General features: G+C 57.1%; 1 protein-coding gene across 1 annotated transcript in view; it reads right to left on the bottom strand.

The window, feature by feature from the left end:
• Positions 1-2,871: 2,871 nt before the first annotated feature.
• CDX1 (caudal type homeobox 1) overlaps positions 2,872-12,253 on the bottom strand; it is a 12,541-nt gene continuing 3,159 nt past the window's right edge. The window contains exons 2-3 of the mRNA XM_026063474.1: positions 3,402-3,547; positions 2,872-3,126 (exon numbers count right to left, since the gene is read on the bottom strand). Of these exons, the coding sequence (XP_025919259.1) occupies positions 2,920-3,126; positions 3,402-3,547 (353 nt within the window). The 3' untranslated portion in view covers positions 2,872-2,919. The remainder of the gene's footprint in view (positions 3,127-3,401; positions 3,548-12,253) is intronic.

The following is a 12,253-nucleotide window of genomic DNA, read 5'->3' as shown; positions in this document are numbered from 1 at the left end:
CAGGTTTGGGGAGCACCACCCCATCCCCTGCAGAGGACAGGATCCCCCCCCCTACTCGCTCTCCATCCCCATGTGGCAAAGACATGTTGCAAATCAAAGGCAGGCAAATCCCAGCCAGTCCCCGGCACAGGGACCACACTGGAGTCTCTGCACAGAAATGGACCCTGGTTTCCCCTGGCCTTGCCCAGCTCTGTGGGCAGCTAGTCCATCCAGGCCATCCCTTTTCCCATATCTCACCAGCTCCATTTCCTTTTCCTCCTCCTAGCTTAGCTACTCGTGGCCCCACATCCCCGGCAGCATGTGCAGAGGAGGCGGCAGTGCCCGTTCACCTGCAGCCGTGCCCCTGCTGCGGCGAGCGCACGGATTCCCAGGGTGCAGCGATGGGCGCAGCCGCTATTGCGAGGTCAGGAACAACCCTTTGCTCTGCCCCTCTCTGCACTGCCACCTCAGCATCCTGCCGCTGTGCCTCCATCTCCTCCACYCACGAGGCACGAGGACTTTATCCTGCACCCAGCGTCCTTCCCGAGACACCCCCGCCACACTCCGTATGCACATCCTCGCCTCTCCCCAGCAAACGCTTGGCACATTATGGGGCAGAAAGAGCAGTTTTAGTGTAGGGAGTTGGGGCAGCTCCATGTTTGGTGCAAGCACAGCAATGGCTAGGTTTGGCCCATCCAGGCCCTCTCCCGCTCGTCGTTGCCTCTCCACGTGGCCGGGCACCAATGCCAGCTGTTCCAGGCACTATCTCACATCCTCATTTTGTGTTTGCTCTTCTTGGACAAGGAGGATATTCAGCCCGTCAACAGCCATAAAATGAGATTAGAAGCTGGGAGGCGCCAATGGGAGGCCGCCACGTCCATGGGCAGCTGGCCTTGTTCTTTGGCCTCCACCAGCCCAGGCTCAGCCTCACCCCTTCCCTGGCTGCCCCTGGGGCTGCAGGTTTGCAGCCACCGGGACACCCAGCATGGCCAACTGGTGCTGCAAGAAAGAGCCAGGACATGGTGGGACCTCGCCATGTTGCAACCCCCAGTGCCCCTAGAAGTGCCTCCACAGGAGGGAGGGGAGCACCACACATTGAAGGGTCTGTTTGCACTCTTCCTGGTGCAGATGGCTCGGCCGGGCAGGACCCGGCGCCTGGGCTTATCCTCGGCTTGCAAGCCCCAGGGCACCTGGGAGCTTTGCTGCTGTGTGAGACCCGCACCCAGCATCCCTTCCCCAGGCGCTGTGCGGCAGCCACAACAGCCTGAGCTGTGAGGAGGCGGCAACGGAGCTGTGGCATGTGGGATTCCTGCTAGCTTTTATTTTTACCAATGCTTAAAAAATAAAAAGGAAAACCAATTCTGCTTTATATACACAAAAACTGAGCCGAAGTCCCGAGCCGATGCAACCGCTCATCTGAACCACCAACCACAGACAGCAGTGGTGACCAAGGGAGGTGCCACCAGGGACACTCAGATGTGACAAGCACTGGAGAGACCCCAGTGCAGGGCCCAGCTGGGTCTGTGCTGGAGCCATGGCCTTGCTTTCTGGTCTCAGCTCTGCGAGGGAAGCAGCAGCCCAGGAGCACCCAGCACAGCCTGGGACAGGACGCCAGCTGCTCCTTGCTGGCCTTTAGGGCATCCAAAACAGGGCCAAGAGAGCAATCAGGAGCAGGCAGGATAAATGGAGTTTTTGGTTGCAATTCTCCAGCAGGATAAGAGGGGACAGCAGAGACCTGCCTGGTGGCCCTCGCACAAGGGAGGACGTCAGGGCAGCCCTCCAGCGCACTGCATACCGCCAGCATGGGTGCATTCATTCCTGGCCCAAGACATGTGGTGAGGACAAAACCCAGTGTCTGTTGGGTCTTGAAGGGAATAGGAAGACCCCACGCCACTGTCTTTGGAAACCACTACCTCCATCACCTCACACCAGGTCTTTGTCTCCCCTGCCCGCCCCAGCCCCAACCACGAAGAGCAGCCATTTCCAGTGCCTGCAGCGGCTGCAGTCCCACAGCGCAACGCAGCATGGCAAAGCTCTCCTGCAGCACCAAGGCGATACGCTTGCTGGATGGAGACTTGGCATGTCTCCATGTGGTGCTTCATGGACACACTTCAGTTGCCATACTGCAGCAGAACATAGTTGTTATCTGCATGGAGAGTGAGGGTCCAGACCCAGAGCAGCACGGGCAGAGCCCGGGAGTGCAGAAGGAGGGGTGCTGCGGGGATGGCTGCAGTGCATGGTGGAGACATGCATGGGGAACTTGCCAAGGGTGTGCTCCGGCTCAGCGCTATCAGTGTTGGTTTAAAGGAGGGCTCCAATTCTCCCTCAGGCACCAGCAGGCTCCTCTGTCTGCAGCCCCATCAGCCAAGGGTCCTGCATGACTCGCACTGTCCAGCTCGCTCTTCCTTCTGCATCCCCCTTCCTAGCATGGCAGATCCAGGAGACTAGTTCAGCTCAGATTTGTTTTGCCTTGAGTCCAGCCAAGTCTTTTTTCTCATTCAGTCTTGTTTGAACTGCCCCAAAAGCATCAGGCAGCTGGATCTCCAGGAGGACCATGAAGAAAGTGTCCTATAAGTTCCATCTGATGTGCTGCAGGAAAGTCTTCCTCCACCACAACCTCACACCTCCAGCCAAGAACCCTCCTTCCTCTCTAATAACATTAAGATCCCGCTTTGGGCTATGGACACTGGAGGCCAGATCAGCATGTGTTTCCTGCAGGAGAGCAATACTACCTAACCTATTGTTCTTGTATGTAGGCGAGAGCCCACAAGCCCCTTGGGAAGGTCACGGTGCCACCTTGTCAAGCCTCATGGGCTGCCCCACTGGTTCAGCCAGAGAACATTGTGTCTTTGGGAAGGGACTGTCACTCTTCAGAGCACACTGGCTGGCTTGGCTCTGCTACATAGTGCTTATCTCTTGGTGTCTGTAGCTGCTGGGGGGTTAAGGCATGAATTCTTCCTTGATTGTCAGCGGAGAGGAGGAGATGAGGTTTGGGGCGCTGCTGCTGCACAGGCCGCCAATGGGCCCCGGGGTGCCGACAGCCGGAGGCGTAGGTGTGGTGGTGCTGGTGGGCTGGCTTTGCTGCTGCATCTTCTTTTTGTTCACCTTCCTCTCCTTCGCTCTCCGGTTTTGAAACCAGATTTTCACCTGTAGGGAGAAACGGACAGCGGTAGAGAGAAGAGAAGACAGCAGAGGACAACAACCCTTGTAGCACCCCTGGGGAGGGGGGAACACCCTGGGGTTTAAGGAGAAGGATGAGCTATGGGGCAAAGTGGCCTTCACGGGGAGGACAACATTGCCTCCTCCGGCCGCAGCCCTCCCAGCCCAGCTTGCCTAGAGGCCTCCACCTCCACCCAGGACGGAGGTTTCCCACCAGGCTCTGCATGGTGAGGAGGCACCCCCCGGGGCAGCACAGCACTGACCTGACGTTCGGTGAGTCCCAGGGCAGCGGCCAGCTCGGCTTTGCGGCGGATGGTGATGTAGCGGCTGTAGTGAAACTCCTTCTCCAGCTCCAGGCGCTGGTGGTCTGTGTACACCACCCGGTACTTGTCTTTCGTCCTGGTCTTGCCTGGCAGAGACAGCGGAGTGGGGTTAGCCAGGAGGGGGCTGGAGGGGCAGCAGGAGGGGTAGGAGCATCCCCGAGGACACGGAGGAGCTGCACGAACCCACAGGGAGCTCAGGAGACACAGCAACTCCCTGGGGACCAGCAGGCAAGAGAGAAGAGGCTGCGTGGTGGCCCGGGAGCGTGACACACAGCGTGGCAGAGTCCAACCTGCAGCACCGGCGTCGTGCCGCGGAGCCCCTAGGCAAAGCAGCCCCGGCACGGGGGCAAGGGAGACACCGCAGACCTTTGGCAGCCTCTCGGTTTAACTTCAGCATCCTCGGATGAATGAGGATTTTTGTCTTCCAGGGAGTTTCAGCATCCTTTCGAGGAAGGCTGGCCATCCCTGGGAGTCTGCTAGCAAAAATGTGGTGCTTTCCGCCACAGAATAGCCCCGAGGCAGCAAATAAACACAGCTGCGAATATTTGCTTCTCCACTTGAAAGCACCAAACCCTGTTTCAGACCGTCGGGAGGGACAGAGCCAGGTTTTCAGCTGAGCAGCCACTGTCCTTCCGACTGGGAATCCGGCCAGTTGTCTGCCTGGAAGACACAGGCCATTAGGCACATTTGCCCATCTTTTCCTGAATTTCTGCCACGGAGAGTGATGCTGCTGCAGGAAAGGGGAGAGCCAAGCCCCAAACAGCTCTGCGGATCTCCCCGGGGCAGGCACCAGCATGGACAGGGAGGCAGGATTCGGCCGTGTGCTTTGGCCCAGGAATGTTTTCCTGTTCTCCAGACAGAAGCAGCAGTTTTTGCCCTCAGAAGCTCCAGCAGGGCTCTTGGGGGCTCTGCCCCAGCCCTTCCAGCCCCAGCGCCTGTCAGGGGTCAGAGGAGGCATCGGTTGCCAGCACAGACCATCCTGCTGACCACTAACCAAACAGCAGACCTGAATAACCTCGCTCTTAGTCTGCTTCCCCAAGAAAATAAGATCTATACTTTCCACACCTGTCGTTCTGCTCATCCGCTCCTGCTAATAACTCCTTGGCACATTGGCCAGTTTGGGCCAAATCTGATGGGCATTGAGAAGTTTCAGAGACCTTAAATTCTGGCTAGCCTGGAGGCAGCAGGAGTTTGGGTGGCACAGAGCGAAACTCCGCTTCCACAGAGAGAGACAGCAGCGTGGACTCAACCCTAGTTAGACATCAGAGGATCCCCACATAGCGACACCTCCACCCCCAGCATGCAAATCCGCTTGTTTACCAGCCAACTCAATTTTATTTTTAAGCATCTTGGAACGTGTTAGTAACATCGCAAGATGATCACTTGGAGACGCACGCAGGCCTGCCGGGGTAACCGCTCCCCCGGAGCCTGGGGCTCCGGCTCAAGAGCAGCCCCAGGCTGTTGGCGCAAGTGGGGCAGTGGCAGGGGCAAGCTGAGGCCCAAGCTGAAAGACTGAAGCCCAGGGCAAGCCCTGCTTTCTGAGCCCCCAGCCCTCTCCTTGCTTGGGGATGCAGGGAATTTCCCGGAAAAAAAGGCAGCAGCTTTTCTGTTAGCAACCAAGAGCAGGCAACGGGCTTCCTGCTGCAGGTTGCCACCGAGCCCGTGCCAGGATGTGCAAACGTCTGGGTGCGAGCGGGTGCCTGGGGTGGGCACGGGCCGGGAGGCGTTTCGCCCTGCTGGGACGTGACCCCAGCGCTCCCAGGCACGAAAGCAGCCACCCCGCAATTGGGGTCAGAGCGCGATTTCCATGACTATGTCGCTCTTTGTGCCCTCCTTCATGGCCTGCAGTGGGCTCCTCAGGGCCGGCGTTCGCACGGGGTCGGCACGCTGGGAGCGGGGTGGTGCTGGGGCTGGCACAGCCTCCCAGATGTGGCGGATCCCTGCTCCCAGGGCGGGAGGAGCACAGGGTCCCCGAGCAATTCCCAAATAGCACTGAGGCTTCCCGATGATCCGTGGAGGAGGGAAGGAGCTCAGCAAGGCTGTAACACGCCAGGAATAGAAACCAAATCGCCCAGCACCAGGGCTGGGCTTCAGCCACTAAATCATACGTGATGGATGCGATAAATTTAGTCATCACTTTTATCCCCTGATGGTAGAAAAGACTCAAAGCAAGTGGAGATCCCAGCTCATTTCAGAGCTGTTTGGAAGAGAGCATTTAGTCCCTCCTTACCACGGATGAGAGCAAATCTGCCTATGGTCACAGAGGGTGACTACACAAGTAAAAAGCAGGTGTGTAAAGGGAATTTGCTCAGGCACAACACGTGTATAGAGATGTCTGCAGGCAAGCAGCTGAGACGCAGCGATTTACCACACACGAGATCTCCCACGGCAGACCTGTGCTCCCACCAGCAGCCACTGAATGGGTCCATCCCAACCACGCGCCGCCGTCGGCTCTTCCCTGCCAAAGGGGGATTTTTGCAAGACTTTTTTTCTTCCTGGGCGTTTGTCTGCTGTTTGGTGTAAATAGGAGCTGGTGGCTCAAAACAAAACCAAGTGATAAGATGGGACAGCTACCCGGCAGCCCAGCCAGCGGGCAGCACCGCTGCTACTCCCGCGGGAGCTCTGCCTTTTGCACCATGGTGCTTCCGCCTCTTGCAGCTCCACGGGGACTCCTGAAGAGCTCGTCGGCATAAGAAGGCCGTCCGCACACACACCCCAGAGTGACCTATGCCGAATTTGCAAACACATCGATTCCCAAGGAGTTACAAAATGAGTGAGATGCACCAGCTGAGGTTTACACAGGGTTTAGCAGCTCCGTGAGAAACCGTGCTCACTCGCTGTCTCTGCTCCAGGCTCAGGGACTCCTACAAGTTTTCTCTTTTCTCACATAAATTTATCTTTTTAATTACTTTAATATCTAGGCCATTTGAAAATGAAAAACTTCCTGAACTGATGATGACTTAAAAATGGTCTTATTTGAAATAGTACTATTTGCATACCATGGCTTGGAGAAAAAAACAGTTGGGAAGAAATGAATTCACAGATAAGGTTAAAAAAAAAACTAAAGAAAGGAGATGTGAATACCACATGCGCCATGAATCTTAGCAGGAATTATTATTTGCTGCTCCAGCTGTAAATAGATCCATCATTGCTTGTTCTTTATTATTCCCTGTTCATCGTTTGTCCTTGATGAATTCCCTTCTTTGTCTCAAGTCTTCAAGATTCCTGGTCACACTGGTGAGCCATTGCCATGTGAGCAGGATGGATAACCAGTCCCTCGCCACTAAACATCAAGCAGCAAAGAGTCAAAGCACAGCGTTCACAAGCAAGCCAGAGATGGAAAGTTATTCATCTCAACTAATTGCTGGTTTCAGCTATGTTTGCTGAATTCAGGAATGTATTGTGGGTGATTCACAAGGAAAAAGAAAAGGATTTGCAAGAAATACTATTGACAATGAATAATTCAACTACCTTGAATATGAATGCTGAGTTGCACTTAACTCTCTCTTGGCGGCCTTTTATGGCTCTGTGAAAGGAAAGAGGGAACTTGGGACAAGCCACCCCAGCTCCTGGGGAAAGCCCTCCAATGCCCCGCGGGGTGCATAGACCAGCTGAGGGATGGAGCAGCTTCTGGCAGCCCTGGCACTGACTTCTCCTCTCCAAGAGAAAGCAAGAAACCCCAGAGGTGGTGAACCTGCCCAAAGTACCAGCGCAGAGGACTTCTTCATGGGTCTGGTGAAGCCGGCTCTGCTAGCCCTGGCACAAGTGTAGGTAATTGGGGTGCAAAGAGCTCTGATTTTCCCCCATGAAGTCTTGGGTTTACTGCAGATCTTCTTGCAAGGCAAGACATCATCCCCTCGTGCAAGAGGACCTCCTGCACGGCAGAAGGGACGATGTACCGGACCTCCCAGCCATGCCCCAGCTCCACGAGCTGCCGTGGCACCTTTGCTTCCCACAGCCCATTGCAGGCGAAACCTGCCTTCCTTGCAGCGTGGCCACTAGCCCCTTCCAGCCCCGCCACGCGTTTCAACTCCCTCCCTCTTGTCCCCAAAAGACCAGGCAGACGACCTGCTCGGGCAGCTGAAGCAAGCCACTCATGGGGCCGGTGGGGAGGATTTCGGCTTCGGGATCAAGGAACGGCCAATGGCTGCGTGGGGAGAGGGTATCATTCCCATCGTTAATGTATAACCCTAATAGCACTCACCTTAGCCATGATTAGATAAGGGAATAGCTTTAATGTGCTGTACAAACCCCAAAGGACACACTCCTGAGTGTGTATGCACACTCACGCACACACCCCATGGGCACCGGGGACCCGCTGCCCCGCTGCCATCTGCTTCCCACGGCCCCGTGGCCACGCAACCACCCGAGGATCGGCCCCATGGTGGCCCCAGGGTCAGCCCCACGGCAACCTCCCTGGGAGACGGGGCCGTGCTGCAGAGCCCGCGGGCTCCTGCCGCTGGAGCATCCCCGGCAGGCACAGGCCGGCTTGGGCCACGCGGCCCCAGGCAAGACGGGGCTGTCACTGCCTTCCTGCTGGAGCAGGGCAAGGAAAGGGGCCCTGCGTGTGGTGGTGCCGGCGGAGAGCAGCMCAAACCCGCACGCTTTTCTAAAGGCGTCTCTATTTCACGGGTCAAAAGCYGTGCTTGGAGCAATGCAACCCCAGAGCCGGCCGACTTTGCGGTGGCGAGCGAGCCTGGCTGCACGGGGTGCTCGCACCACATGGGCGGGCTGCGGGYGCGCACCGGGAGATGCGCTCAGCCGGCGGGTGTGTGCCCCACCGTGCAGCCTCACCGCTTCAGGGCAGGCTCCGGCCCCGGCCAGGCGCTGTTTGCACAGCCTCGTCTGCCCATCTGTCTGCACCACGTGCCCATTTCCAGACTAATGGCACTACGGTATTTTAATACTGAAAAGCTTTATGTGTAAAAGCACCATCACCAGTGAGCATCAAAGGAAGAACCTCTCCGCACTGGGGTTACATTGGAGTAAGACGGAGCAAGGCTTTTGGGRCTAGGTCCCCCAGCCGAGTGCTTTTAGTCCCTAATAAAACTACTTCATTCTGAATGAGCAGAGTCTATTTCCAAAGAGCATAAACTCCTTGCACCCCAGAGTAAGAAGAGCTGCTACATCAGGATTTGCTGTCCCTCCGGAGGAAGAGCTTCAATGAAAACTTCCCTCCGCCCAACACAGGTTAGTCAATGTTACGGATGGAGAAACTGAGGCACAGAAGCAGCTTTGAACCGGAGAGGATCCCAGAGTCAGAGCTGTGGGCTGCAATCCCTGGTGTGACTCCCCCTGGCCAGCTCTAGCCCATGATCCGTGTACAGCTCCRCAGGGGGAAAACCCCTGCTGCTGCCGGGAGCAAAGAGGGAGGCAGCTGCCCCCAGTCCCAGGTGACGATGAGTCTTCTCATAGGACTTGGAAGCCTCCAGGCTTGCTGGAGTCAACYTCATGTGGCAGCCAGATGTGCTCCAGCTGCTTCTGGGTGGCCGGGCTGATGCTCCCTCCACTGAGCAAAGGCAACCGCAGCTGCCCCTGCAGCAGCGCCTGGCTGGAGGTGGCCCAGCCTCCATCGCAGCTCCACCAAACCACCCCGTGAGACCTCCATCCCTCCCGCACGCTCTGGCCATATCRTGTGCCACCAGGCTTGGCAAATGCACCACAGCCTCTCGCATGCCCACRGGATCCAAGTCCCAGTCAGACTGTGCCAGGTGGGGAGATGAACCCATAYACCTCTCCCACCCTGGGGCTGGGAGCCAGCAGGGCAGGGTGTCCCCCAGCCTTCCCATTCCCTTGCACGGTTCAAAGTCCTCCAATGTTTTGCTCTGCCCCAGCAGTGATGGATGAGGTGACYGAGGCAGCACGAGGCACAGGGGCCACGCAGCTGCCAGTGAGAAATGAGCCCCTCCAGAGGGCAATTCATCTCTGCACGATTGCTGTCTGAGATCATTTCTCTGCAAAAGAGGGCGTTGGACTCAGACAACTGCCAGRTATCTAAAACTGGGTAGGAGGAACCATCCTTTCCCACCCGGTATCGAACTTCTCCATTTGCATGGCAGAGGGAGGAGCTGCTGAACAACTGCACACCCCAAGGACCCCACCAATGCACCGGGCACCTGGTCCCTGCCGGAGAAACAGGCCGTTTCAGAGCCGGGTGCGCCGACAGCAAGCCCCATCCATGCCCCAGGCGCCCCTCTCGCGAGGGCTGGGGGCTCCKCCAGCACCCCAGCGACCCCCGCACCTCCAGCACAGCTCCCCGCAGAGCCTGCGGTGCCRTGAGCCCAACGCTGAACCAGTCTGCGTGTTTCTGCCTGGTACCAAAGATGTCCAAGGAAACGGCACTGATCCCGTGATCACCACACTAGCAATAAAAGCTGATCTGGCTTGAAACGTCATCTCCTAAATATGCTTCACTTTTACAATGTGCCACGGATCCCGATGGCTTTATGGTCTCCTACACACAGGGGCTCGAGCTCTGTGTTTCCAAAAAGCCCAGCGGTTTTGCCATAAATAGGAGCACGTGGGGCGTGCAGGTGATGGGGCTGGTGGCAGCGGGAGGGCAGAAACGGGGACGTGGCGCAGGGCTCGATGCCCCACGGCGGCCGCACCGCTGCCCCGGCAGGCCTGCCAGCAGGAAACGGTGCTGCGCTTCTCCGGCGGCGCAGAGCCGGATCCGGAGGGCGCAGACCGGCGCGAGGGAGCATGGGCTGGCCCCGGCAGCGCTCCCGGCTGCTGGCGCAGGGCCCCGCTTCCCCCATCGCGGACGCTCCAGGGCTCAGCCCATGGCTGCCACGCTCCCGCCAGCCTCCTTGCCCTCTTCTCCGTTGCCTGCCTTGGCATTGCAACCCAAGTCCAATTCCCTGCTCAGTCCCACAGGGAGCGGGAGCATCCCAGGGGCCGCACGGGGAAGGATTCAGCCCCTTATCCCTGCAATCGCAAAGCTAACAGCGCTGGAGCGGGCGTCCTTGAAGGTCCCCCGCGGGAAACATCTGCCATTGGCCAGTGGTTTCAAGTGTCCCTTCACTAATCCCAAGGTATTAGCTGGCCAAGCCCATCACGTAGGTACCTCCAGTGCTCGAGGGAAGCCCTTTTTGCTCAAGGAAAGTCGATTCTAGGAAAGTCCGAAAAGCCTGTACCTTGCCCAGCAGGCCTGGCTGCTCAACAAATCCCACCGGAGGCCAGGAGCAGGTTGTGGGTTAATAATTTAAGGAGAGAAGACCGACGGGGAGAAGATCCACGCCGGCGCGCGCGCGCCCAGTGAGCAAGCCGAAAAAAGGCTTTCGGAGGGAGCGACGGTGTCGGCGCCCGCCAGGAGCACCCAGCTGCTCTTGAATCCCCCCCCTTTCCAGGGGGAAACATCTCCCTGGCTCCTTGCAGGGGGTTTATCATTCCCTGCAGCTTCCAAGGACCCTATTGGAGCAGAAAAAGCAAAGAAGTCGGGCGCGCGCCAAAGCCTGCCCGGCCGTGGCGACTCTCGCCCACCGCCCGCCGCGCCGCTCCCACCGCGCTTTCGCTGGCGATACGGAGCGGCGCGGGCCGGCTCCGACGGTGACCTGGACGCCAGGCCCGCGGCAGTATCTGGCGCTTTACATAACTAACGAGCCCAGGGTGAATTTCAAAGTTCAGGGAGCTGCCGCTTCCCGCAGCCTCGCTGAGCTTTTTATAGAGCCGGGGTGCAATTCGCAAGGAAGTTTGCAAATAATTGCGAACAAGGAGGAAGCGCGAGGCTTTGACACTCGGCTCGTGAAGATTTTATGAGCAGAGGAAGAGGTGATGTTTGAGAGCAAAGTGAACCCGGAGGATGTCTTCGGGCTCAGCTCTCTCTAATTCCTCGTTTCCAGCCACCAGCCCTCCGGCATCACGATCCCTTTCGCTGTAGGGTTTTGCTGTTCGGGTTTTTTTTTTTTTTTTTTCTTTTCCTCCTGCTATTGATAGTTCTGCCGCGTGAGACACACACGTATTTAGCAACAGGTATATAAAATCATCACCAAGAAAGCCTGGTTCTGCGGTGACTCACTAGGAGACTTCCCATTGATTTTCCTTGGGCTCTGGCTGAGATTTGCAGAAATCCCCAATGCACTCATTTTTCCCTGCGAAAAATTTTCTCTTACCRAGGCACAGCTCTTTCCCAAAACCTTTCAGACGACAGCCAATAGCTGCTTATTCAGGGAAAGACAGAGAAGGAACCTCAATTTACAGCCCTCCGAAGTATTATGATTTATAGCATTCGTAATGAAACTGTTGATATTTATAGCGAAAAGCCCATGCATTAATTTCCTATTCCCACTGCAGCGAGGTGGGTAGTCAATCAATCCAGCCTRATTAATGTCCAGCTTATTGATTTCAATAACACAATTCATTTAAGAATTTCGCCCTTATCTATGTCAAACCTGTCTCTGCCCTGCTCGCTTTCAAGCTTAATGCAGAAAGTGTCTGAAGCATTTGCAGCTTTTATTTTTTTTCTTTTTTTTTTTTACGGACTGCCCTGGAAAACGCGTGGGATTTTTTAATTCCTCAGAGATCCTTGAGGCTGGGGGGGGGGTGTTTGGCACAAACGGCCCATCAGCTCCAAGGGGAATTTTGCTGCCGATGATTGGCAAAGCCAGGCCGTGTCCCGCCGTCTCCCAGCACGTGGTCCCACCACGGCCGAATCCTGCTGCYGTCCCGGAGGCCCCTTGGCCCTGAGGTCGCCCGAGCAGCGCTGGGCTGGGACCCGGCATGGAGGCCCGGATGCAACGGCGGGGCTTTAATCTGCCAGCGACCGAAGGAGCCGGGCGCGTGGCCGGAGCGAG

This window comes from Apteryx rowi, unplaced genomic scaffold, assembly GCF_003343035.1.
Source record: "Apteryx rowi isolate R43461 unplaced genomic scaffold, aptRow1 scaffold_2, whole genome shotgun sequence".
NCBI lineage: Eukaryota > Metazoa > Chordata > Aves > Apterygiformes > Apterygidae > Apteryx > Apteryx rowi.
Note: the sequence above shows the minus strand (reverse complement) of the source record. Positions and strands in the feature narration are given on the sequence as shown.